The 27,861-nt window shown below is 48.3% G+C and overlaps 2 protein-coding genes across 6 annotated transcripts in view; both read left to right on the top strand.

Moving 5' to 3' along the window:
- Positions 1-17,946, top strand: part of ahr2 (aryl hydrocarbon receptor 2) — a 28,586-nt gene extending 10,640 nt beyond the window's left edge. Inside the window, exons 1-10 of one of the 4 annotated variants that reach the window (XM_047030937.1) lie at positions 3,678-3,896; positions 7,056-7,168; positions 8,580-8,669; positions 11,452-11,572; positions 11,797-11,942; positions 12,170-12,372; positions 12,472-12,581; positions 12,699-12,840; positions 12,948-14,859; positions 15,650-17,946. In XM_047030937.1, the coding sequence (XP_046886893.1) occupies positions 7,061-7,168; positions 8,580-8,669; positions 11,452-11,572; positions 11,797-11,942; positions 12,170-12,372; positions 12,472-12,581; positions 12,699-12,840; positions 12,948-14,859; positions 15,650-15,757 (2,940 nt within the window). In that variant the 5' untranslated portion in view covers positions 3,678-3,896; positions 7,056-7,060 and the 3' untranslated portion in view covers positions 15,758-17,946. Of the gene's footprint in view, positions 1-3,677; positions 3,897-7,055; positions 7,169-7,847; positions 7,941-8,579; positions 8,670-11,451; positions 11,573-11,796; positions 11,943-12,169; positions 12,373-12,471; positions 12,582-12,698; positions 12,841-12,947; positions 14,860-15,649 lie in introns of those variants that run through there. The other 3 variants (XM_047030936.1, XM_047030935.1, XM_047030938.1) reach the window with 3 other exon arrangements.
- Positions 17,947-18,494: 548 nt separating this feature from the next.
- ahr1b (aryl hydrocarbon receptor 1b) overlaps positions 18,495-27,861 on the top strand; it is a 29,033-nt gene continuing 19,666 nt past the window's right edge. The window contains exons 1-3 of one of the 2 annotated variants that reach the window (XM_047030941.1): positions 18,495-18,791; positions 19,131-19,197; positions 19,828-20,015. In XM_047030941.1, coding sequence (XP_046886897.1) covers positions 19,157-19,197; positions 19,828-20,015 — 229 coding nt within the window. In that variant the 5' untranslated portion in view covers positions 18,495-18,791; positions 19,131-19,156. Of the gene's footprint in view, positions 19,198-19,827; positions 20,016-27,861 lie in introns of both variants that reach the window. The other variant, XM_047030940.1, reaches the window with a different exon arrangement.

A 27,861-nucleotide genomic window follows, 5' to 3' on the forward strand; every position in this document is an offset into this window, starting at 1 on the left:
CTCACACACACACACACACACACACATGCAGCCAACTCTCAGAGCCCTGTTCAGACAACACAGACAGACGATCACATTTGCTGCCGGCTCTGACCACACACAGCATGTACCTGCTTCTTTGCATGAGTGGAGATTTGGAGAGCACCCCCCCCCCCATACCTGGCTGTAGAACACCTGGTGCCAGGTGGTTGTTACAGCAAGAAAACTTGTCTTTAGTTTGACATGGGTGGTGTTGTACATGGAAGAAGATAGGTTCAATAAACGGCTGTCTTTTCTTTCTTTTCTTAAAGTCAAACCTCTATGGGGTCATGACTTTAAGAACGGTGAACCGAAACATTGTAGATATATATGTCTTTAATTTTTTTCCGCTATTTCCCTCCAACTCGTGAACTTCCTCTCCGCAAAGTATTTCGCACAACGCGCACGGTCAGCATGGTCACTCGGCATGTCGCGACACCTCAGGTGTCACATGGGGTGATTTGCGGCGAGGTGTCACGTGTCCCACGGTCTGACCCCTGCGTGTCCTGGCCTGGAGACCCCAGTCAGAAGCTGCTGAGAGGCAACATGAATATGGACAGGATAAACAGCCGCCCATATGTGACATAGCAAGCGGACAGGGTGAATGTAAACATTGAGATATCTCCCCCGTACCCTGCACCGGCCTTCCTCTAACCTTATCTCACTGTGCGAGGGGGCAAAGGTCACCTCTGTTTGGATAACAGGTTCATTGCGTGTCTGCGCTCTTCTGGCCTCTCTCTTTCCCTCTCATCTGTCCCCTAACTCTCTCTCCCCAATCCGCCTCTCTCTGTCCCTCGATAGAATATTTGATTGAAATGATTTTCATGGCATTGTAATTGTATTGATCAAAGCCTGTGCGGTGGTGACTGATGTTCGGGCTAAGGTAGGTGTTTTTTTTCCTCACAAAACCTCACCACCATATCATCTATCAGCTTGTCTTTCTCTCTCTTTACCTCTCTATCCCTTCCAGCTCTCTTTCTCAGTCTCTGTCTCTATCTCTCTCTATCTCTCTCTCGGTCTCTCTGTCTCTCTCTCTGTGCTTCCTCAGACAGGAAGTGTATTGTGTACACAGAACTCCCACACAGCGTCCCATGATCCCTCAGTCTCGGGGTGTGAAGTGGCGTTCAGGCGCCCACTGGAGCCCGTCTGGCGGTTGCCACAGTACCACCAAATAATGCTCATGGGAAAGATTGTGCCAGAAGTTTGATACCAAAGCACTGAGGCCTTCCTTGTGTGACCCTTTAGTGACTTTGACGGTCATGGCCGAGCTAGGAAGCTTGCCAGCACTAGACATGGCTGTCCCTGTGCTCCGAGCCTGTGTCTTTGGGTATTATGACCAGGCCCATAGATCATTTCTGCTGCGTGATATTGACACACTGCATGCTACAGCCATGTTGGTCCAGCCACTGCACTCCTACACTGATGTGTTTATGACTTCTCTCAAGAAATCCAATGTTTGCCAAGTGTGTGTGTGTACTGGTGTGTGTGTACTGGTGTGTGTGTGTGTGTACTGGTGTGTGTGTGTGTGTACTGGTGTGTGTGTACTGGTGTGTGTGTGTGTGCACATGGCAACAGATGAAATGCAGTGAAAAACAAAACCCCGAGGTGTGAGAGACCAGGAAAAGCCTGCTGTCAGTGTAGTCCCTACACGTGTGTGTGTGTGGGTGTGTGTGGGTGGGGGGGACAGGGGGGGGGGGGGGGGACAGGAAAACTCCTGACAGATGCTGGATTTATTGACGTCCCCCAGGCCGTCAGACCCACACCTGGAGAGAGCACCACAGGAAACATCAGCGGTATATCCCCTTTGGACTGCACCCAGCTCCAGGGTGGACCCATCCAGGGGGCATCCAGGCTCCTAGCTGAGCTCCAGCTGCAGGCGGCCCCATGGGTATCAGACCCACCGCTACCCTGCCCGGGGCCTCGCCAGCCCCACACAAGACAGTGGTGTAGCGCAGCGTCATGTTAGCGGTACGCCCCTCTGAAGTGAAATCCTTATACAGACAGCGGTAGTATGTCTCCCAGCACTCTTTATCAGGACTGGGAACCCTAGCCAAGCACACTGTACTGGCTGAGCTCGGGGGCTTAGTATGCTGAGGTGAGTTCATGTGCGATCACGTCGCGCGAACACTTCTCCGACGGTCTCCAGGCCTCCTGTCACAGATGTCTGCTTGGGTCTGCTCCAGTATGTGTGTGTGGGGTTAGGGGGGCTTTGCAGGAGAGAGCCTTCCGGGTCCGTGGAGAGACACCAGGCTGCGCTCCACATGCTACGACCTGCCCCTCTTGACAGAGAGAGAGAGAGAGAGAGAGACAGGGTGACGCAGCGCTAGCCGGCCCAACCAGGAGGACGCCGGAGGAAACAATGGCTCCATTCAGATCTTAGGTTTCAAAGTCTCAAGAAGGGGGGGGGGGGGGGGGGGGGGGGGGGGGGGGAGTAGGGATGTGTGTGTGTGTGGGGGCACTAGAAAGGAGGGTTGGTAAGAGGAGGGAAGAGGCGGGTACACACAGAGCAACACAGTCAGAGGCCGTGGTGGAGGGGGGGGGTTATATCATGTACAGTAGAGTGTGCGAGGGCGTGTAGAAGAGCACAAGCCGGCAACAGGGGAGCCCCTAGTGGCGGAGCATCGCGGTCACCTCAGAGACCCAGAGAGCGATAGAAGCCTGGAGCCTGGCTTGTTTTAGAAGGGGGGATGTGGGAGGGGGCAGGGGGGTCGGAGGCTGTTGCTGGGGCCCAGCTGGTCCTGATTACACTCAGAAGGTAGGCAGTGGAAGATGAAAGAGCCCGCTTTTTGCAACATCAGAATGTTGAAACGGCGGAGTTCCCAGGGTGCTCACAGCGAGCCCACCCCAATCACCACCACTACCACCCCAACCACCACCACTACCACCACCACTACCACCCCAACCACCACCACTACCACCACCACTACCACCCCAACCACCACCACTACCACCACCACTACCACCCCAACCACCACCACTACCACCACCACTACCACCCCAACCACCACCACTACCACCACCACTACCACCACTACCACCACCACTACCACCCCAACCACCACCACTACCACCACCACTACCACCCCAACCACCACCACTACCACCACCACTACCACCACTACCACCACCACTACCACCCCAACCACCACCACTACCACCCCAACCAGAGAGAGAGAGAGAGAGAGAGAGAGAGAGAGAGAGAGAGAGAGGGATTGGCCTCATTGGCTTTGTCTTGCGTAGGGAGTAGTCGTGCCTCGGACGGTCTGGGTGAAACGGGAGAGTGAAAAAAATCAATCACCTATGTTGTGTTTTGTGTTATTATTATTTTTGCTGTAAATCAGGTTAACCGCGGAGCAGAGCGTGCCGTGAGAGGAATAAAAGACGTTTTGGCCGCGCAGAGGAGAGAAAAACTCCCCGCATGTCAGAGGGCCGTGTGATTAAACACAGCGAAACACTGCTGATACATCAAGTCGTTATTTAGCCTACATGTTTATACATCCCACACATTACTCTCTCTTTCTCTATCGGTGTCAATGTCTCTCTCCCTCCGTCTATATCTTTCCATCTGCCTCTTCCTCTCCTGCCCTCTCTCTGCCGCCTCCCCTCTCTCTCTCTCTCTCTCTCTCTCTCTCTCTCTCTCTCTCTCTCTCTCTCTCTCTCTCTCTCTCTCTCTCTCTGTCTCTCTGTCTAGCTCTCTCTTTCAATTTCGCTCTTTCTCTCGCTCTTTCCCTTGCCTTATCTTTGTCTATTTATCTCGACAGTATCTCTCCCTCTCTCTCTGTATTTTACTCACTCGGCCCTGCTCTACCAATCTCCAGTGCCGGACGAGACACAAAAATGACTGGTGCTTTCCTGCTCATGGAAAGAGGTGCAAAGAGGTAGGAAAGACGAGGTGGTGGTTGCTGTGCCAGCCCTGTTGTGTCTAACAGCACGCTCTGCCCTTCTGCCTCTCCTTCTGCCTCTCCTTCTGCCTCTCCTTGTCAGAAGTCCTCCCCTTCACACTGGGAGCACTATCGGGCCATTTGTTTGCTCATGAAATTTATGAAGTTCTTTATGTTTCGGGCCGTTGGGAGGGAGCCATTAGCAGTGAGCACCATTTACAGACACACAGGGAGGAGGGGGGGGAGGGGTGGGGGCGGGAGACGAGAAAAGAAAATACTGGGAAGTGGTCCAGTTTGTTAGCTAATGGGGTTCAGGTGCTGTCAAGGATGCAGTCTCGCTCTGCACGCGATGGTCATTAACCAGCAGGCCAAACAAGAACGGAGTAGGCTTCCCCTCTCTCTCCCTCTCTCTCCCTCTCTCCCCCTCTCTCTCCCCTCTTCCTCTCCCGGCGGAAGAACGGGCTATGAATCATGGCTCCGTGGCTCCATGTCTGGGAAGTATCAGCCGTTGGAGAGGATGAGCTGGTCACACGGCAGCCCTGTGTGTGTTCCAGCTGAGCGGACGACAGACTGGGGGGAGAGACAGCAGGAGAACGCAAGTCATGGCAGAAGGTTTTTTGTATCCTCTCCCTGCCATGGTGGCCCGTGTGTGTGGGGCGATGTAAATCATGAACACACGAGCAAGGGGTTCGTTGATGCGCCCGCCTGCGCAAACACACACGTTCATGTGTGCATGTGTGCCTGCCTGCTCCGGTTTGAGACAGAGTATGTGAGACAGGGTGAAAATGAAGCAGGATATTGAAGTGTGTAGAATGGAGGAGCTAGCTCATTGTGGCCCTCTCAGAGGCCCACTTGGACACCCTAACCCAGTTCAGTGACCAGCCTGGCAGAATAGGCTTCCCAGCTGCTTCTGGAGAGTGCTCAAAGGGCCCACACACGCACACGACAGTTTAGGATCCGAAAGGTCGAAACGTTAAGTTGGAAGTGAAGGATGTCAATTATAAGGGGCCTGTTCTAATCTGGGTCCCCCTCATTAGACAGAGGGCTCATTCAAGAGAGGTCACAGGTCAGGGGGGCCGTCGCCGATCAACACAGCGGACGACTGCGCCCGGGGGCCGTGACGGCGCAGGCTGTAACAGCAAGCCGCTCGCCATCCGCGTGGTCACACGGCGCCGATCCGACCTCGGGGCCTGGATGACCATTTCCGAAGTGTCTCAGTCCTCTCTTCCAGACTCAGAGGGGCGGGGGGGGACCGCTACACGTTATCTGACTGGCCAAGTGCTAATTTTGCAGTCGCTGTCTGTTTTTTCTCGTTTGCCCCCACCACCCCTCCTCCCCAGCCAGCCCTGAGCTCGTTCAGACTGGGAGGCTGCTCGCCGCTGTCTACGTCTGAGTGTGGAGGTGGGGGCCTCCTCTTGCTGAACCCTCTTCTTGCTGACTTTCCTTCTCTTTCTTTGTCTTACTAACTGTCCCTATCTGCCCATTAAGATGACCCCCCCCCCCCCCTCTGCAATTGAACTCCCAACATCTGTGTCCTGTGGGAAGGTGTTCTAGGGGGTTGTTGGACTGAAACCAAGTCCCTTTTGGGGTGTTTCATCTTGGCTCCCTCCCAGTTTGCGATGCAGAAGGCTCGATAGGCCGCAGAGGCTCCCGAAATAGCCGCAACCATCTGTGTTCACAAAACAGGAAGTGTGTGTGCGCCCCACCCTGCTTGCGGCCTGGCCTGCAGCACCTCAGATACAGGCCTGCTCTACTCTACCCTGCTCTGCGCTACTCTGCCCTGCCCTGCTCTCCTCTGTTCTGCTCTACCCTACTCTGCCCTGCTTTACTCTACCCTGTTCTGTCCTGCTCTCGTCTGCAGTAGCTGGCCCTGCCATGCAGCTCACCGTTCAAACCGTCCTTTCCCAGTGCTCATCACACTGTGTGGTGAGACAGTGGATTCATGTTCTAAGACATGACGCTCTGTCCCTCTTCCTCTCGTGCTCACAGCTCACACCCATGCCCCATGACGGGGCAACCCTCCCTCCCGCACTCACACACACACACACACACACACACACAAGCCTGCCATGGGCCCAGCCCCACACAGCTGAGCAGCATGCTGGTTTGATTTCGAATGTGCAGTGTTAAAGCCCTGTCTTTTCTCCTGCTGTACTGGAGTCCTGAGGTGGGCTGGAGGGGTACAGTAGGCGTCTGTGTCCCCGAGGTGGTGGTGGGGGGGGGGGGGGGTTGTCCGGAACAAGGCTTCCCTTGTATTCAGGCTGGAACCTGGGATATGACCTTGTCTGGAGTAGCCAGTCAGCTACAGTAGGCTCTCTCCCCCCCCCCCATACTCACAGACAGCACAGAGGAGGAGAGAGAAGGTTAGAAGGGCTCCTGGTTTCCAGAAGGTTTTGGTGGGCTTTGGGAAGTGTCACAGACAGACTGGCCGCTCCCTCATGCATCTGTTGAGCTGAAACACTAGCATGGCGGTGGAGGCATCTCTCTGATCCTGAACCCCTGACAAGGAGACATCTTTTGGAAATTAGGCCGGACGGAACAGAAATAGCTTTTCCGGCAATCACAAAATAACAATTGGCTTTGTTTCTGCAAACACAGTTGGTCCCCTGCTCGTTGGGCCCCGCCAAAATAGATGAGAGGCCCAGCCCGGGCGCAGCTGCAGGACCTCTCTGGTGGTGGCTGCTTCTGACGAGCTGGAAGAGAGTGTGCATTCTGAAAGACTTTCATAACATTTGAGTGTAGTCAGAGGTCCTTCCACTGTCTGTGTGTCTTTGTGTCTGTGTCTGTGTGTGTGTGTGTGTGTGTGTGTGTGTGTGTGTGTGTGTGTGTGTGTGTGTGTGTGTGTGTGTGTGTGTGTGTGTGTGTGTGTGTGTGTGTGTGTGTGTGTGTGTGTGAGAGGATTGTTCTAGACACCAGGGAAGTGGACGGGGGGGTCTTAATGTATAATCATTTCCAAATGAACACGGGGATTTGCGAGACACACATGCATGCATACACACAAACAAACAAACGCACACGTAACCAGGATGGTTGGGAGGAGTGTGTGGTTCGGGGGGCCGTTTCATGCCTTGGCAGAGGACATGACAGCAGGGCAGCCGGGTGTCTGCGTGTTCGTGCCTCATAAGAAGCCCTGTTCCCTCCCTCTCTGTGTTTCAGCCACCATGAAGAAAAACAGCTCCATGTGGGGAGGGAACAGACTGACCAACCTGGCAACCACGGCCACCTCCTTGGACGGAGTCAACTTCTCTGAGGGGGATCTCCTGTTGCAGGTACAGTAAGGGTGTGTGCGCGTGTGGGTGTGGAAGCCTTTCTTTCAAAGCTTGCAGTATGAGCAGACCGAGTGTGTGCGTGTGTGTGAACGCACATGTGTGAGTGTGTGTACACGTGTGTGTCCGTATCTGTGCCCAGAGGGATACACCCGAGGGAGAGGAAGCAGGGCGAGGCAGGTTTCAACCTGCTCACTCAGTCCTCCACATGGAAAGACAAAGACTGCAGTCCCACGTATGGCTTTTGGGATGTTTTTCTCCGTTTTTTCCCCTCCCTGACGTCACCGAGGCAACCCCATCCCGCCCTTCTTAAGTTCAGGATCAACGCACGGCGCTGCCATCTCATGCATCGTGTTAGCGCTTCACAGGCTGAGCACTCCGGAGACACGTAAAGTCGACAAATCGAACGGCCGCGCTTTTGAATCGGGGGATGTGCGTACACATTTGATTGGCTGGAGCGGCGACGCGGCGCTTTGTCAGGATTGAAACCACACGGGCCCTCCCTCTGCTCCAGACGGCTTCCGGGTTTGACGGACTCTGTTGCCTTCCCACAGTGCATCAGTGCAGTTCCATCTTCTTCTGTGTCTTTTCTGTTTGTCTGACAGGGTGTAGGAGACGGGCAGATACAATCTTCTCCGGGGAGTCCTCGCGCACACACACACTTCCATATAAATACAGTCCATTGACCAGTTTGTGTCCAAGAGCCTTCAGCGTAATGAGAGATGGCGCTAGTCTGATTTACGTCTGATTCGCCGGCCTTGATAATTCGTTCATGGTGAGCTGTTTATCGATGGGGACCATGGGACACACAGAGACACACTTGTGTCATCCCAGCCGTGGTGACGACACAGCCGTCTAGACACTGAAACATTTCACATTGAGCTTAAATTGTCAATTTCATGCGTTAAGTGAATGTGTGAAATGTATTTTTCACACGTGAAAATAACTTTCAAATGTGTTGTGGAGCCAAGATATTATCAGCATTCTTCAGATGTGTTGGCCTGTTCCTGTGTGAATGGTGAATAGTGTGTGTGTGTGTGTGTGTGTGTGTGTGTGTGTGTGTGTGTGTGTGTGTGTGTGTGTGTGTGTGTGTGTGTGTGTGTGCATGCGTGTGTGTGGAGGTCCATTGTTTATGAGGCCCAGATCCTGTGCGTGACTAGCAGCTGTATTCTGTCCGAGCGCTGTGGTCATGTTTAACACCTGAACAAAGCCCCGGCTAATTGCATGGGATGTTTACCCAAACCTTCACCTCAAAGCACCTCAGAACACACCAACACACACACACACAGCAACACACACATTCAAACAGCACACTCAATCAAGGCAGCGTCCCATACAACACCGATCAGATTTGGGATGTCCAGCCAGCCCAGTGTCAGACATCTGAGCTGGTCCCTCTCTCTGTGTCCTGCAGGCCCTGAACGGCTTCATCCTAGTGGTCACGGCAGAGGGCTATGTCTTCTACTCCTCTCCCACCATCCAGGACTACCTCGGCTTCCACCAGGTGAGCAGGGGGGCTCTGACCCCCCCACACACATACACACACACACACACCGACACTGTGACATTCATGGTCTTCAGGCCCCAGTGGATAATTTTGGACGGTTAATCCAGGAATGGCTGAGAGAAATGTGTTTCCTTATAAAAGGTTAGGTATTTTCCCATGAGTTGTACAAGTTGTTGAGCAACTGTTGTTGAAACTGTTTAAACCTGCCTCCTCCTGACACAGTTCTAGCATTGTTTGTCTTCAGAATGCCTGTGTGTGTGCGAGTGTGCGTGTGCGCGCGTGTGCATGACAGTACACACACTACACCAGACCACCTCCACCGCGGACCATCCAGCCTCAAAATATCAAGTTCAATTAGGACCTAAATCAGGCAGCGGGAGGTGTAGTGTTTCCTGGAGGCCCCTCCCCTGCAGGCTGCAGCTGCCTCCTCCTCAGCTGTTTTCCCTCAGCCTGTTCACACCCCGGCCCCGGCTCCATGGCAACGGGCGGACGAGCGCCCGGTGCCAGTGTTTGCCTGCAGCGTTGTTGTCGTACAGCATGTACGACCCGGCTCACACCGTGCCAACTCGGAGCAGCCGTGTCCCCAGGACAAGCACCTCTAAAACCCCCAGCATCCCTTCAGGCATAGACCCCACGGAATATGAGATGAAGCCCACTGTTTTAGTCATGTACTTGGTACTGCGGAACTAGACTTTACACTGTGGGTGGTGCTGTATGGACAGAAGAGGGGTTGGGGGGAAAAGATGCTGGTCCATTTAGATCTGGATTGTTCGTGTCAAGCCGGAGGAAAAGAAGCAGGTATCGTGTTGTGAATCAAGAGGTGTGTGTATGTGTGCGCGAGTACACGTGTGTGTGTGTGTGTGTGTGTGCTCACCCCTGGCACTTCTCTCCCCATCGCAGACATATTTCTCCAGACCGCATTTGAAATGGATGTGTTTACACGTCAAAAGTTCAGAGTCAAACTGATGGGCCTCGTGCACCACGAGCTCGCACACAGCTGGGCTTCGAGCGCTGTTTCTGCCGGGGCCCAGAGGGAAGGAGAGAACCACATCACACCAACACCGCTCCTACACGCACACACGCTCCTCCTTAAAAATGTGGGGAGGTGAGGGGGGTTCCTGAGGTGAGGTGCGAGGTACACGTTTGAGTCATTGGGGTAAAAAAAAGGGCGCGTGGCGTGATTCTCTGTCAGCCCACAGGACCCAGAAGCACTCGTCACCCTCTGGGTGACACGGGGCATGACCGGGCCAGGGGCCCAGAGACTTGCCCTACACAGCAGGAGGCTGAGGCTCACACACACACATACAGTATATTCTGTCCTGCAACCTTGAAATATTTGGCTTTGTCGCACATTTACACCTCAGCGTTGCACTTGTATAGAAAGACGTGCAGTGTTCTCGGGTTGAGCTGCAGACGAACCCACCGCATATCGCGCTCACCACATGTCCCCCTCACCAGTGTACTGAGTGTGCTCTGTACGGTCAAATACACAGCCAATCAGCTAGGTCACAGCAATCACCATGTGGGACAAGAGATGAATAGATCTACTATACAGACTGAGCACAGAACAGATCCAGTACACACATCCAGAGGCTGTGATTGGCCTAAAATCCCCCACCCCCCCCCAAAACAAATCCAGAAAGTGTCGACTTCTTATGAGGGCTGTGTCTCCGGGCTGAGGAGATCGTTAGCGTCAGGTCGGCGATGGGAGGAGTCCTGTCAGTGTAAACAGCGTGTTCCCTGTATCATGCCACGTGTCGGCCTCTCCCAGCTGAAACACGCTTGCACAGTGTCGCCCGTGGAAGGGGGGGGGGCCCTCAGATCTCCACGCTTGCTCACACATGTGTCTTGTGTTGCCCAGAGTCACTCTCCAGGGTGCACCAGCACCACACCCACCTGGGTTTCTCACGGCGCGACGCCCGGCGCAATACAAATCGTCCCCCTGCCCCGCTTGATCTGGACTCGGTGAGGTCCGCCCCTTCTGTGTGCCTAGCGGTGTTGACACAGCCTTTGGGCAGTCTTGTTAGCCGGTCGATTGTGTCAGTGGCAGGGCACCGAGGTCCGCCCCCCTCCGCCTCCAAACACACACACTTCTCCACCTCCGTCTGCCAGCTCGTGTGATCACACACACGAGCACGCATGGCCCTGTATGTTTGCCATGACCTAGTCTGCCTTTGGAGGACCATGGAAAGCCCGTTCACACTTGGACTGTTAGTCTACACTTAATCTGCAACACAAACAACAGCGCGCTGTCCACTCTCACTCGCTGAAGACGAGAAGGTCCCCTCGGGAGAGAGGTAGAGAGGGTCATGAACCCCTCCCTAACCCTCCTCCTCCCCAGCCAATACAGGGCTGAGCCTTTAGCTCGCCTGACCAGTAGAGGGCAGTGTGAACCTGGTAAAGACCACTGTTGTTTACATGACCTGGTCTTATTTGAAGTCATTGCTTTTTGATCTTGCCATCGTCCCCTTGAACCACTGATCTCATAGGACAGACATTACTGGTAACAGTTGTGTAGATCAACACATTTTGATTGAATCAATAGCCTCATGAATGGATGGTTAAGGAAGTGGATGGTTGTGGAAGTGCTTATGGTGTTGTATGTTTACAGAAAGCAGGACTTGTGTTTCTGGCAGTTCATCCACCTCATGTCTAAACCTCTGTAGATTAGCACCACTGTAAAAATGGTATTGTCATCATCCTCACGGCCCACTTCGCACCCTGACGCCTGGTGTTCCAACCTCTCTGTGCTTCTGTCTGTCTTGATCCCTCCCCTCAGTCGGACGTGGTCCACCAGAGTGTGTTTGAGCTGATCCACACGGACGACAGAGCCATATTCAGGAGGGAGCTGCACTTCGCCCTCAACCCCAATCAGTTTGAGGGGGAGCAGGGCTCCGAGGGTGAGCCCACTGCACACGTCACACATCCCTGACTGCTGTTATGTCCTCTGCCCAACTTTTGATGTGTGCAAACTGTGTGCTGTTCTGTGAAAGGCTACAAGGTGTAATCCTCTTGTGTGTGTGTATGTGTGTGTGTGCGTGTGTGCGTTTGTGTGTGTGTATGTGTGTGTGTGTGTGTGCGTTTGTGTGTGTGTGTGTGCGTGCGTGCGTGCGTGCGTTTTCAGTAGCCACACAGGACAACAGCAGTGAAATCACCAGCAACATTGTGAGCTACAACCCTGACCAGCTTCCTCCTGAGAACTCCTCCTTCCTGGAGAGAAGCTTCGTCTGTCGCTTCCGCTGTCTCCTAGACAACTCCTCGGGATTCCTGGTAAACACACTTCAGAGAAGTATCTCTCCGACATAAACATGTCCACATGAATTATAATATGCTTGAATAACATTACTCTAATAATATAATATTTATTACTTTGTGACCTGGACTGTATATTGCGGAGAGTGAAAATACAGGTTCACGACACAAGTTCTTTTATCGTAGTTGTTCACGCACAGGAAGACGACCCTCTAATGTGTGTGCTGTGTGCTCTGTGTACGCAGGCCCTAAACTTCCATGGGCGTCTGAAGTACCTCCAAGGCCAGACCAAGGTGTCCGAGGACGGGACCATAAGCCACCCCCAGCTGGCCTTGTTTGTCATCGCCACCCCGCTCCAGCCCCCCTCCATCCTGGAGATCCGGGCCAAGACTCTGCTCTTCCAGACCAAGCACAAGCTGGACTTCTCACCCTTGGGCATAGACACCAGGTTGAGATGCTTACTGAGACACACTGGGCCGAAATATTCCCTTTTATAGACATGTGTTGCAAACAAATGCGTGTTTTTTTGTATCTGTGTCTCTGCCAGGGGGAAGGTGGTCTTGGGCTACAGCGAGATCGAGCTGTGCATGCGTGGCTCAGGATACCAGTTCATCCACGCAGCTGACATGATGTACTGTGCAGACAACCATGTGAAAAGTAAGCCCGGCGTCGGCTTCGAAATCGATACCTACGTCTGACGTCAACGGACAGCGAGTTGGTTGTTTGGGCGTTAACGGTTTGCCTGTGTGTTATTTGTCCTCCCCACTCCACCAGTGATTAAGACAGGGGAAAGCGGCCTCACCGTGTTCCGGCTGCTGACCAAAGGGGGGACCTGGGTGTGGGTTCAGGCCAACGCCCGGCTGGTCTACAAGAACGGCAGGCCCGACTTCATAGTCGCACGACAGAGAGCTCTGACGTAAGTGAAAGGGGTTGCCACCCAATCAGAACGCGCACACCGTTCTCCCCCAAGGCGGCGCCATGGCACTGTACGTGGTGACTAACCGAATCCTGCTCCCCCTCCAGAAATGAAGAAGGCGAGGAGCATCTCCATGTGAGACGACTGCAGCTGCCCTTTAACTTTGCCACGGGGGAGGGAGTTCTGTACGAGGTGGGCCCCTCCCTGGACATTGCAGACATCCCCACTCAGTGCAAAGCCCCCAAGATCAGGAAGGTGGTGGAGGACTTGTCCCTGGACCCCAGCTCTCTCCTGGCCTCCCTCCTCCACCAGGACCAGTCTTTCTACCGGCAAACCAGCGATCCCAACTCCATGTCTGCCCTCAACGACGTGGCCTTCAAAGACAGCCACGCTCTCACCAGCGTGCCCGGAGATACCTGGCAGCATCCGCCGGCCAAGCCCAGCGCCCTGCTGAAGGAGGAGGCCACCCTCCAGGACATGATGGAGACCCTGCAGCAGATCATCGGGGACGATAGCGTGTGCTCCACCTTGGACGTGGACCCCGTGGAGCTGAAGGACTGGGAGAACACCCTGCTGAAGGTGAACACCATGAACGCCAACAGCTGTGAACTCCCCGACGACTTCAACGAAATCCTCAGCAATGACATCTTTTCCTACGTGGAGGATCACCTCCTCCAGGTGAGTGGTCTTCAAAGACCTGGCGAGCTCCCCTCTCCAGGGGACCTTGGTAACCCTCTCCTGGAGCCCCTAACCTGCCTCCCTATCCTGGATCTGCAGCCCCCACTGCTACCTGGGAACCAGAACTTCAACTGGACCATGGAGCCACAGAGCCAGTTCCTGGGGAACAGAGGGCCTGGTCCTATTGGGGGCACGATGAAGCTGACGCACATAGGTCCCCATGTGGGCTCTGGAGCTCTGAACGGCCCCCTTCAGCCGACAGCCACAAACAGCACTTTCTCCCTGTCACTGGGAGGAGTTGACCCTCGGCTCAACACTCCTAACAGCTTGGGGCTGAAGACCCAAGCAGGGTTCAACCCTGCCCTGGAGGGGTCATGTTCCCGGATCCAAAACACACTTATGCAGAGCCTCCAGGCCTCCCAGGTTCAGTCCAGCTCTCCGTGGCTGAACGGTCTCGGTTCTGGTTCTCTGAGGCAGATGCAGCCAGGCTCTCAAACCACTGGTAGGCAGCTCCACCCGAGCGCAGTGACTGTTCCAATTCAGAACTTTGTGCAGCAGGGAGTACCTACTCAAGCAATGGGCTTTCAGAACTCTGGGAAGCAATCAAACCACCTTGGCCCCTGTCAGGAAAACCAGTGGATGCCATCTATCTCCAAATCAGCCATGTTGGAAACGTATGGCCAGAGTATTTCAAGTCAGCAGGATATCATTGTCGATCCTTTATCCAGAGCTAACTGCTTACAAGAAAACGTTTCCCTTCAGACCCAGAACAGCTTGAATCAAAGACATCCTTGGCAGCAACAGCGAGAACAACAACGACAGCTGCAGCAGCCACAGCAGCTGCCCATATCGTTACAAAACGGACACAAAGCCATGGACGGACGTTTTAACAAGGTGCCTGAATTCCAAAGAGACTCTCTTCCGGGACAGGTTCCCCAGAACTCTCAGCACTACCAGGCCATGTACCAGGCTCAAATGCACCCCAGTGTGGCTTTCACTCCTCTTGAAGATTTAGGGACCCAGTCTATGGTTCCTTCCAACAGCTGTATGTTCCAGAGCCAGCCCCCAGTCCCTGTCAACAAAGTGCACGGAAGCATCACAGGCCTGGGCTCCTTGGGCCCTTCCTGTCAGAGGATGAAGGCCCCCGAAAGCCAGAGCTCCTCTCAGGCATCCTGTTACTTCCAGAGGAACCCCAACCCTGGTGGTCCTGCAGCGGAAACGTCCGCCGGCCCTCAGGAAGACACCGCCATCAACCCCCTGTCCTGTCAGCTGACACCAGGTCTCCCCACCGACAGCCTGCTGTCTCAGCAGCACTACCTCAACTGCATCCCGCACACACAGGTAACAGCACGGACACACCGGACTCACACAGAGGGTCACATGCTCTCAGGCTACGTTCACACTGCAAGCCTTGATGCTCAATTCCCATTGATTCATTAGATACATTCGTTCAGCCAGCGCGGAATCGGGACGAATGTCGATCACGGGGGATGAAGAAATTCCGCTTTGACTGTTTAGCCTGAGATCGCATTGCCAAATATCAGACCTGTACCCGATTTAAAACCACATATGAAAGTGGCCCAAATCTGTTTCGAAAAGGTCAGATTCATTGCGCTTTGGGCTGTTCACGCTGTCGTCCAAGTAACAGACCTGTGTCACATATGAGGAAAAAGGGGAGGATTTGGGGCCACATTCAGCTGCAGTGTGAAGGTAGCCTCAGATGAGTGCTAAGGAGCTATGAATGAGCCTTATTTGGATGCATGCCTTACTGCTTACCTCAGACCTGGGTCAGCCACATAGATTAAGTACTTGAAAGTAGAAGGTAATTAAGGTGCATTTGATGTGTCTCACACTTGGCTCTTATGAGCCTGGCCTATTGGTTTCTTTCCAGGTAAAGTAGGCATAAATCAAGAGTGCCCTCAAATTTGACAGTGTTAACAAATATCCATTGACGCTGGTTTGGCTTCTATTAAAAACAAGTTGCAAAAAACATTGGAGGACATCACTTTATTATCACTCTATTAGGAATAGTTATATTTATGTCAAAGCACTTACAGTACAGAACACTTATGCAGTAGCATTACATTGTATTGTTTTTCTGAATCTCTCTGTTTGGTGTTGTTTTTCACAGATCAAGAGTAGTCCAAAGGAGGAAAATGGGTTGTTTCCCCTTCCAACTTTGCCAAGTCAAACTACATATTTCTCAGAGAACAGTCAAACAAACTGCGGTGACTTCTAGGTAGGAATAGCATGTCTAGCAGCAGACAGAGAGAGATAGGCTCTCATCTTTAAACTGGGACAGACGCAGACTGAAAGCTTGGTCACCACCAGGAAGCCTTGCTCTGAGGGCGAGGAGAGAGACCAGAACTGTTCTGCTCTCTCCATACTTAAGTCCCACATCTGGAAACAGCCTAAAGAAAAGGAACTTGGACATCAGAAGACATCATGTTCTTGCACCAAATGTCACTGGAGTTTTCCCTTGTCTCCTCAAACCCTGGGTAGGATTAACCCCGACAGTGCTCTTAACCAAACCAAATGATCCATTGTTCTGATTTGTCTGCTCGTTGGACATTGATTCATTTACTGGTGTTAGTTCAGTTAGTTTTTGGAAAGTAATGTTTTAGGTTTCCGTTTAAGGAAAGGTAATGTGAACAGTTTGTAATTGACCAACAACAGGTGAGATTATGAAGTAACAGTGATGAAAGTTTTGGTGCAACAAATAAGGCAGGATTCTATCTGCTTTCAGAAAAAAATCTGGATTCTATTCAGGCAAAGTAAAGAGGAATACTTGTATCTGAAACAATATAATTGTTCATGCATCTGTATAGGATTGTAAGACATAGATGAGATTAAGAAATGTAAAAATGGAGAGGATACGAACCGTATGTATAGATGTTACATACTTTGTATGAAGGCAGGCATTCCCCACAATTACAATTGGGTTATTAAGTGTGATAACTTGCAGATTCTTGCAGTAATCTGAAGGAAATTTGAAAAGATTCATTTTTTCTTAAAATAGATTTAATCATACGTTTCATGTCTTGGACCACCTGGATCCTTGCCACATGCGACAGATATTCAATTTTTGATATTGTATTATGATTACTCAGAATGTCATGATAAAAAATTACAGCTCTTTTTTTGTTTTTTTTTTGTTTGAAATTGCATATTTTATATTTTTATAAGCATTTAATCAAAGTTTTTTTGAGCCATTTGTGTCCTGTTATTTTAAAGTGCCTTTGTACACTTACATCTGTATTTGTTTTTGCTTCTGTTCTGTAGAAAAAGAAAAAAAAAACTAGAAGGAGTGAGTTGCCTAACTGACCCATTAGAGTTCCAGTAGCCAGTTGAAGAGATGTAAGTTGGAGACTCTAGTCAATTTGAGATACTGCTCAACATATAGGCCATTAAATGGTCATGTCTTTCTTGATACAAGCTGTTTTGTTTGATATGTTTCATTTCAGACAGATTGCCAAATTGCCAAAGCATAGGATTGATTTTTTATTTGTTGTAGCAATTCTGTCAGTTTAATGAACTAGAATGTAGCATTAGTCACACAGAAATAATATAAGACAAACAAATAAGAAAGAACCACTACTCAGAATAAGATGTTGATTTTTCTCTCCGATACCAAATTGGGAAAACGTTTTACTTTGTTGTCACTTCTGTGATTCATTTATTGCCTGTTTTGTTGAAAAGTGGTGTGTTTGGAACCCCACCCTGATTATACAAGGAAGTGATCTACAAGTAAGGCAGCTACTCTGACTAGTCAGCGAATTCAGCATCGATTAAATATATTCAGGGTGATAAAGAGTTTAGAGAAACGTTAGGCAGGGCAGGGAACTGAAACCACATGACATGTTCTTTAGCCATGTGGAATGGGGATACCAAGTGCCTTAGACTTGTTTAATGTTGAAATAAGACATGAAACATAATTAGTTTGTACTATATATTTTTTAATAAATCCTATGTTTGGACATAGTTTCAAGTGGGAAAGCTCTACTCTTGATTAATATAATTTGTCCGCTGGTGTGGATAGATCTGTGAAATCTGTCACAGTGCCAATTTTCAAAGTGTAGTGTTACATTTTCCTGCCTGCAGACTTTTGAACACCTGAAGCACTAGTTACATTACATATATTAATTTCATCCTCCGGAATCGAGATAATATGCAGTATCAATGTATTGTGTATATTGTTATTAATTTGTTATTTTTATGTCACATGGCCTTTATAAGCCATTCACACCTGTCATGTACTTTTGTATCTTTCCTGCACAACGTGTGTCTTTAAAACATTCTTGTATGTCTCTTTAGTATGATTAAGTTAATTATGGCTTTTGTTGTATTTTGCTTTTAACCATGTATCAGCCGCCATGCTTTACTCATTTCATCTCCACGATATTAAAGAGGTTTTTATGTACTCATAAAGTTTAAGTGGGATCTGATTTGTTTTATGTAGTAGGCCTATTAAAGGGAGCAACAGTAAGTGCATGTCGGTGGCCACTGCACTATTGGCTTGTTGATGTGACTTCCAAGTTTCCCCTAAGCTTTTTCTTCGTGAATGCTTTCTGTGGCCGCTAGAGGGGCATATGCTCCCCAGGTTTGAGTGAGTTACAAACGTTCATGGCCACATTGAACAAGAGGCACCTGATTATTTGGCATTGTCCTCACCTCTGCCGCTGCCACCACATCATTGCAGGAAATGAAGTGCAAGCATTGAAATATAATTGACGTATATACAGCTGTATACATGTCTTTAACAAAGTGTGTGTGCGGTATTCTAACATTGTGAATATGTATGTGACGGAAGATAAATTACAAACTATACATTAGCGTACAAACGAATCTATATATGATCTCAACGCCCTTTAACCTTTTTAGACCTTTGCCTCTGGCGCGCGTCCGTCAACCGCTTGCGCGCTTTTCTATCTTGACGCGCGTACCACTCCAAACCTCAAACCTCTGATCCTTGCGCACTCTTGCACAAATCATTGCCGGTTGCCTGACCAGTCCAATGCGTGTACATCCACTGGGTCTGGTGGGGGGTTTTGGGCTCAGGCAGAGAGCGCTCTTTAGCTCGTGCCACAAGGGGTTATTTACAATGATGTATCAGCAAAACAGCAAAGCATTTCAAAGTTGTGGTTTTGCTGTATAGTCGACTCATTTCCAGTCAAATGAACTTTTGCGCTTAATGGCACGAATACTGAAGCTGTCTTGTTGCAAGAAGGAGTTTAGCGAGTGCCAATTGGAATTTACCGGTGGAGCTCCATGGGGTACTTTTTGTTTTAATTTTTTACAATTGTTGGTTATCCGGTGATTTGAACGTCTGATTCTTAAGTCTATATGGGAACATTCATTCTTATCGTACATTTACGTCTTTGAGACTTGCGTTGAATAGGCTAAATGATAAAGATAAAAAAAATAGTGTTTACGGACTGACGCGTCTGTCGGTGCAGTTTCAGCAGAAATATTGGCAACGGGAATTGTATTCCTAACGAACAATAAAGGAAATAAGAATTGTATGCACATACTATTCGAGGAACCCTGCTTGGATGGTGTTGCGGTGTTTATATGGATTGGTTTGAGTAAAATTGTAAATCATTTGGCCACAGAGCAGGCTACAGATTAAAGCTTCAACATGTATGCTGGACGGAAGAGACGAAAACCGGTGCAGAGGGGGTAAGTGGAAACGCTGTTAAATAAATACAGTTATGTTTCAGTCGTCTGTGATAATTCCCTTTTCACAGTAAATACTGAATCACAAAGTCAGTATAGTTTGGAATTAGGCCTTATTTTATATAAGATCTGAATAGCATAATTGAGTTAAATGGTTAAATGGAATTGGTATAAAGATTTGGGAACCATTTATTTTGCGTTTGTCATTCTTTGTGAGTTACACTTTCGTCTACTCATAGCCAGAACCAGAACTGTTATCGTTAATATTTGTTGTGATATAACACAGTTCCATTTTATGTTTCCTCGACCAAGTAGCCTACTAGAAATTACATTTATGTATTTGTTTGAAGGCTGATAAGAGCAGCTCAATACTATGAAAGTAGGCATACAGATTGTTATTAGTAGTAACACAAGAGTTATTATCATCTTCAGAATAATTATACATAAACAGATGATGATAACCCCCCCCCCCCCCCCCCCCCCCCCCCCCCCTTATATACATTTTTCTTTTCTGCTGGTGATTATTTGGAAATATCAATTTTCTGATTGGCAATAGGTACTTTTGGTCATTATTCTAATAATTCATAGTTATCATATGAACCCTGAAGAAGCGACTGTATATGTCCCTTTCAGTGTGAAACAGACCCCATCAGAGGGGGGCAAGTCCAACCCTTCCAAGCGACACCGGGATCGACTCAACTCTGAATTGGACAGGCTGGCGAGTCTTCTGCCCTTTCCAGATGAGGTCACCTCCAGTTTGGATAAACTGTCTATACTACGTCTTAGTGTCAGTTACCTGCGAACCAAGAACTTCTTCTCAGGTGAGTCCCATTGTTCTGGCCTTGTTTGAGTCTGAGGGTCTTCTGTCATGGCTGTATACAGTGTGTATATGGCTACAGATGTGTCGAAGGAGTTATTTCACTGAGCTTTTAATTGTTTATCAATGTTATATTATATTTTTTATAACACCTACTGTACCAATACATACTAGTTGGTGTTATTACTCACTTTAAAACAGTAAAATCTTCTGAGATAGATAGCTGAATCACAAAACTTCTATCCTCTGATTTGGTCCACTTAGATACTCTTGTCTTTGTGTTCAGAATCGTGCTGTCCTATCTCGCATCCCAACTCAATGCAGCGGCAATGCAGTCACTGGGTTCCGGCGGTACATTAATAATTGAAGGAAAATGAGCTTAAAGAATTTATAAAATGGAGGAAGGAAATTGTTTGTTTTAGACAGACAATTTTGAAAATGGCTGTCGTTTCAAGTGGGGGATGGAAACAGAGGGGTCACCCTGGCTTGTTGTGAGTGAGAGCACTGTCTGGGATGCATGGGAGACGGGCCCTGCAACATGCCCGCTGTTCAGACAGGAACGGAGAGAGCACCAGAGTCAGGAGAAAAAGGGAGTGTTTGTGTACCGCTAGGGGAGTCAGCGGTGAAGAGGTACAGCACGACTAAAACAGTGTTGGAATGATCATACCCTTGAACATGGAGTCTTTTTCCTGAATTAGACTGTGTCATGTTTTTGTTTAGAGTTCTGGAACAGGGTTTGCAGAGACTCTGCCATGTTCGAATGCAATGCAGGCCACTCACAACCAGTCCTCTACAGTTTTCACAATAAAGCATCATTTGTTTTGTGTAAACAAAACAAATACGGCTTGACATGTAGGGATTAGATCTGTTCTGCAGGCTTTTAGTGAATCGCTTGTGTGATTTCTAGATTGGAGCTTAGCAGTGACATGCTGTTCTCTACCGGCCTTAACTCTTTACAACCGACTGAACTGCTCCAAAGAACACTCACAGAGGTTGGAAGAGGGGAGTTCTGTGGAATGAAGTTGTGACAGCTTCAAATTATTATGAGGAGGATAGTCTGTGTCGTTTTGACCAAGAAAGCCTCTTTGGGATTGTTTCCTCAAATGAAGAGATTGTGGGACATTTTATGAATCATTCAGAAACTGCTTTAGAAAACCAACTCCTCAGCTCAGAGGCCAACATGCTGACCACTCAGGGCTTCTCCAAGTCACTTGTCATTTCCCATCAGTCTCTGCTTCCATGGTTGGCGCTCCTGTCAGAAGCTTCCACAGCCATGCTATTCCCTGACCATGAGGAGAGGTTTCTCTACGGGGCTGAATACATGACAGCCCAGATGACACGACCCACCGGGCTACAGTAGGAGGGCTGCTTCACAATAGAAGTCAACATAACTATGCACACATTGTGTTGCTGAGGGAGTTTGCCCTAGTGTTTGCTCTGTTGCATGCTGACCTCCACTGAGCTTATCAAGACTCTTGTTTCAGACAAATGACAGATCACTTAACCACACCAAATGATAGATTTTCCTATTTGTCTTGGTCTTATAAAATAAAGCTGTATGTCAATGTCTGGAATGAATAGACCCGTAATCTGAATGAAGGCCCACGGCATGTTTAGCCTCCCACTTCCTCCATGGTTTGTTTGGTTGAAAGGTTTTTTCAAGCCCAGAGCACTTGTTGGATCAACTTAATTATGCATGGAGCTCAGGTCTTTTCATATGAGGATGAAAGAGGTCCTCGTTTCTGTGTCCATATCCTGCATAGAGTCACTGATACAGTACTACTGCAGCAGTACAGTACATGCTTATTCCAGACAACATGACAGGGCTATACATATTGAAACAAATAAATGGGCTCAACTCAAGTGTTATTGTAACCCATTCCTATAGCCATATTGAATGAAAAGAGGCACACAGATTTATGGTTATGGCAAACCTATTAACAATGTATAAATCCTGGATGAATTCTTAATGAAGTGTACCCTAATGGTAAATGTTGTCTTAGTCTGTTTGTCTTTTTGATATCCATCACACCCGAGATGGTTGCTATGGTGTTGTTCATGTACTGTTCTGTACACAGTGCACCCCCTGACTTTGTTAACACACCTCAGCCAGATGAAAATGAACACTTGAAGATGAAAGTGTTTGGGAATAATAACAGTAGTGCTAATCCACTTAAAGGGGGGTTATATTCCTTTGAAGGAAGAAAAGAAGAAAGGGACGAGGGGGGGGAAACAAGCAGCTCTGCACTGTTCAACGTCGGATCACCAACCTCGGAGGCCAAAGTCTAGCTGCTGTGTCAATGTAGCCGGGAATAAACGGGTCTTATAAAGGCCACTTATTGTGTTTACCATAATTGATCTTAAAATGAGCTAATCCGTTTTCTCGTGATTCAACCTAGCAGCCAGTGATGTTTTCTTTTCTTCACTGCCATCTGATAAGAGATTCGGAGATCGCTCACAGTGCTATCTGTTTTTTTCCGCATCTCTAGCGCTCTCTCTCTCTCTCTCTCTGTCTGTCCTCAATCCCTCACCACATTCCTCCAATTTACTCCACACCTACGATCTGTCAACATGTCTTCCTCCATTCCAGGAAAGCTTGTCAGGTCCCACAGAGTGCAAGTCATTTTTTTGCTGATTAGGTTGAATTCCAATAATGCTGGTTGTGTGTGTGTTTGCGTGTGTGTGTGTGTGTGTGTGTGTGTGTGTGTGTGTGTGTGTGTGTGTGTGTGTGAACCATCTCCCCAGTTTTTACCTTAGCTGAGCTCTGCATGGTCTCACCCTAGTGTGTTAAGTTGGTTATCCAACGATGGCCTCAAAATAAATCAGGCTTCAGCTGTCATGAGCAAAAGAGGAGGCAGCCTCTTCCAAGAAAGCTTACAGTTTTTAACTGCTTGGCCAGCCAGCTTATATGTAAACATTGAGCATTATGCCAAAGTTAACCAGAGAGAGAGGCTTAAGTTCCATACAGAGACAAGTCCTATTGTTGCTTTATTACAGTCACCCCATGTGAGACTAAAGCTTGCTTAATTATGAAAGATACTGAAGAGAGACAGTGTTGGATGAACAAGCACTTATCTGACTGAAGGCTTGGCCACGGCCCTATCAAGACTAAGATGGCTGTGTGTCACACATTTCGTTCTGTTGTAAGTGCCAATTAATGTTCATTAAAATCAGATGGAACAGTCCCCCGTTCTCTTGCAAATGGCCACAGCTTCACTCTGGCGTGCTGTCAAAGGTTTTTTTTGTCTGCTCATATCCTTTACTCTTTTACTACTCTGATAGAAAACGAAGGCAACGCTGTATTTTTGAAGGGAGGTAGGCAGGGAGCAGTGCTGCAAGTAGTTTGGTTTACTGAAAGATACTGGAACCCAAATTCCTAACGGATCATTAGAGTCTCTCAAAAAATTGACAACACTCAACATTGTGCAGTTTAGAAGGTCATGACATGGGCAGTGTTTGCATTGCCAATAGGATCGTTTTAAAATCTGAGATTGGAGATTGTTGATTAGTAGACACTCACTAATCATACTCAATGATAACTTGTGTCTTTACAGTCTGAAATGTTCTATGTTTGTAGAGAGTTTTGGGTATGAATACATTTGGATGTTACTTTTATAATATGTGTGCAGCTTGACCTCACTGTAACTCTTGATTACAGTGAGGTCAAGGCTTGTTTTTGTCTTCATATTGGCAAATAGAAGTTGATTGAAAGAAAAAGACGCATGTTCATTGGTCTCTTGACATGTCATGCTTCAAGGGGTTGGTATTGACCAATTTCCTCTTCAACCAGTGTTTGTTCTCCCTCTCAGTTGAATGTCAGCTGAATTCATTGATTACTGTCTCTAGTGGAGTGCATTCACCTGGGAGATCTCCACTACGTCAGTGGATGACCTCGGGAAGTAAAAGGAACACAGTTGGCATATAGACATGTATATGGACCTCCATTTTAGCTGTTTAAAATAAGACTCGTATATCGAATGAGAAAAAAAGATACTCTGTTTAGAGGATTGGTAGTAGACATCCTTTTCTTCATTGTTGGTTCCTAGGATTTGCCCTAGATTTCCGAATGTTTAGTGAGTCGGTTTCCCTGAACTCTTCAGGCGTAGTGTGGGAGGCTTCCAGGATCCGCCATCTGCTTCCAGGATGTTAGGCCAGATTAGGACTTACATAACATGACACTGCATCCCACTACATGTTATTATTACTGTATCTACTACAGGTCCATGAACTTTGAGTTTTTTTCTGTGGTTTTGCAGTTTTACTTTTTAAAAGGGTTTAAAGAAGTCAAGTTTGTCATTGCTTGTGTGTCTGTGTCTGTGTGTACCTCCTTGAAAAAGTTGCAAAAAATGTTTGGGTTTGAATTATACAAAAGTTCACAGCATGCATATGATTTGCATACTGCATAAATATTAATAAACATCTTAATGCTTATCATTACTAATCTACATTTCTAGCCATAATGTTGGCAGAAATGTTTTAAACATTTCAGTGGAACAAAACAGAAACTCAAAAGCTCATAAAATGCCATAGTGTAGTCTAAGTCTAATAAAACTGTAAAAATAGTTACATTCACTGTGGAAGTGACTGGGTCTACATTAGCTGCATCAATATTTCACAGCCCACTCTCCCTACTGTGGAAGGCCCGCCTGCTTATAGTTCAAATAATACATTTAAACAATACTGTATGTGGTGAGTTAGGGTTTTTGAAAATGAATTAAAACAACCATCACATTCTTAACACTACCGATGCACAAACATGGCTTGTTCCAGCATTGCAAATTGTTCTGTGCTTGCCAAAATTTGAAATCTTAGTTCTTAGTAAATATAATATTTATTATCTTGTTTAAAATATGATTTACTAGTTTCAATCTTTTAATTTGTGGTATATTCTTAAGCCTACTTATTTCTAGACTGGAACCAACTTATTTTAAGATATCTTTGTACAATTATCTGTACAAAGATAATTATTATCTGTAATAGTATTACCGGTAAGTAATTTTCCCTTCATTACATGTTACAGTACAGTAGCTATGTGTGCCTTGTCTTCTTCAAACATCATTTATTGTATGTTACAGCGTCCACTTTCTTCCACCCTCCATCCTGCGCCCCTAACCCCAGTCCAGGGTCATTAAAGATTGAACCACAGCTTCAACACAGGCCTCTGGAACCCAGGGGCCCCCCATGTGCGTCCCCTCCTCTCAAGCTGCCACATTTGACGGGTCACTGTTTGTGTCACACTCGCTCAGTGGCACTTCTGTCTCATCTGGGAAGACGTGCAAGGTCAGGGTGTGGGGCGAAGGCAGGGGGTCTCCAAAATGTGAGAATGAGCTGCACCCCCACCTCACACAGCCCCCCCCCCCCCCTCTTCAATCACACACACATATACACATCCCCCATATTGCAAAATTCCCCATGGGATATTGGGGCATGGCTGTAATTTACATTTACGCATTCAGCAGACGCTTTTATCCAAAGCGACTTCCAAGAGAGAGCTTTACAAAAGTGCATAGGTCGATGATCATAACAACGAGATCGCCCCAAATATTGCGGGTAGCCAAACATGAAGCATAAACTGTGAAACCAAATAAGTCCCAAAGGGAAGAACAATTAGAGCATGTAGTTCGACAAGTTACAATTAAACAGCAAGAACCTCAAAAGTACAAGAGTGTACCTGTGGAAAAAGCAAGCAACAATAATATAATTTAATTTGTTTGGATATTCATGGCTGAGTTTCGTTTCAGTACAAGATGGCAGCTAGGGCATCGCAAAGGCAGTTGTTGTCAGGCTCCTTTAGAGTGGGCAGCCTCTACAGTCTCCACAGTCTTCTGTGCGCTCAGGCTCTGTGCCACATTGAGGGAGTTAGAGACTTTAGGCTTACTGGAGCCTGTCACGTGTGTGTGTGTTCGTGTGTGTGTGTGTTCAAGGCTGAGGAGTGCCTATTTTGATGTTTTTATAGCTTGTTGGCCGCCACCGTGGCAGCTTCCAGTCGGAAGCGGCTGTGTGTTTGGTAAGCGGCTGCTCACCGTTCTATGGAGTCAAAAGCACTCCGCACTCCTGGGTGCCCTCAGGCGCCGTGTGTCACAGGCATCTGCTGCAGTGATGTCATCAACACGTGACGCGGTACAAATAGGCCCCAGTGTAAATATTTCACGACGAACATCTTGGTTCCCCTCCCCTCCGCAGCCTGTGCTGTTCCACTAGACTGCACTCTTCTGAGAAGCTCTCAGCACTCATTCACTCATTCACTCAGACAAGCGCATTGGCGCTCACTCGCTCGCTCTGCGCTAGGGCTAGGCTAACGCTAAAGTGGATCCCGCTGTCCTCCTTGCTGCACCCACCGCAACGGAGATTGACAGGAACAGCACATACTGTATACCGCTCAAAGAGTTTCTAAATAAAATGAAACAAAATATTTGATACCTCGAAGAAGGAACCCTGATTTAATAATGAATCCTACACTATTTTGAGTGTGGGGGAGAGATCCCCAACCAGGTTAAAGCTGACAGGAGCCATTAAAGAGCTTTGCTGTTCATGTGCAGCATCGGCCAGCTCCCATTTCCCAGGCTGGGTCTTTCAGTGTCCGTTTCAGTGCACCATCAGCACATCCCAGTAAATCTGTTTTGCTGTACCACAAAACTGCCTTTTAGTATTCCGTCATGTCAGCCCAGTCCAATTCTCACAGAATCACCAAACAGTATTTAAACACTGTGAAAAAAGGTCTTATGGGACGTTGTGTCATTGCGCCGACAGTTCCCTAGGCTACGTCAATGGTTGGTAATCAGAAGAATTTGAGGTATCCCCGTCGATTCCTCTTCCCCCACAGTAACTAATGAATGAGTTAATTGTGTCATAGTGGAGGGAGAGATAGGCTTTATACGCCAGGCTTTTAATTGAATCATCTTTGTTCAGTGAGCCAGCTCTCTCAGCTAGGCCAGCGCTAGACCTAATTGTGCCTGTGTGGTATTTCATCTTTTGGAGAAGGGGGAAGGCTGTTCCACCCAATCGATGGTTCCCCCCTCCAAATGCTCAGGGGCGTGATGTGTGCACTGACCCACATGGCGCACCGTAGTGGAGATGACAACAGAATGGACTTCGTTCTACTACTGTGCATTATAGTGGGGGGATGTACAGGCACACAAACACAAGCTCAGAGAGGGGAGAGAGCTGAGCTGATTTGCCCGGTCACGTTATGTACTGTACGTCAACAGAGCATGCACACTCACAGAATGCACGGCTGCATCATTGTGAAAATGCGATCAGTGCCTTTTAGATTTGTGTGTGCGAAAGAGAAAGGGGGGGGAGGGGGGGGGGGGGTCAGGGTTAGAAGGCGACGTGTGTTTCTTCAAGATTTCAGACTGTAATATTGCAGATTGCAGGGTCCCATATCGATCCCTTTCCTGCTTATTAAGCAAAACATGTTTGTCCTTTCTTTATACAAAAGGATCCATAACACACGACTTCATTTCAACCATGGGAAGCCGTGTGACCCAGTTGGGAACAAGAACACATAGAAGCCCTGAAAAAATCCTCTGGAAGTGTTCTCTCCACTTGTCCAGCTCCCTCTGGGTCTGTTTCGGGGTATAATTTGGATTACAACAGCAAGAAAAACATGTTCTACACTTTTTCTGTGTCTTTTATCTCTCATGTGGTTTTCCCAGTAATTTGGTGGGAGATCTGTGTTTGCGTGCTGACCACCGTCTAAAGGCTGTGGCCTTTAGCCTTGCACCGATGGAATCCACTAAAGGCCATGGGAAACAGCAGCAGATCGCGCTGCCTGCCTTTGAAGGAACAGAGATGTGGAGGAGGCAGGAATAAGCCATAGGTCTCCTAGTAATGCCCACCATGGCCTT

This window comes from Hypomesus transpacificus, chromosome 12, assembly GCF_021917145.1.
Source record: "Hypomesus transpacificus isolate Combined female chromosome 12, fHypTra1, whole genome shotgun sequence".
NCBI classification, from domain to species: domain Eukaryota; kingdom Metazoa; phylum Chordata; class Actinopteri; order Osmeriformes; family Osmeridae; genus Hypomesus; species Hypomesus transpacificus.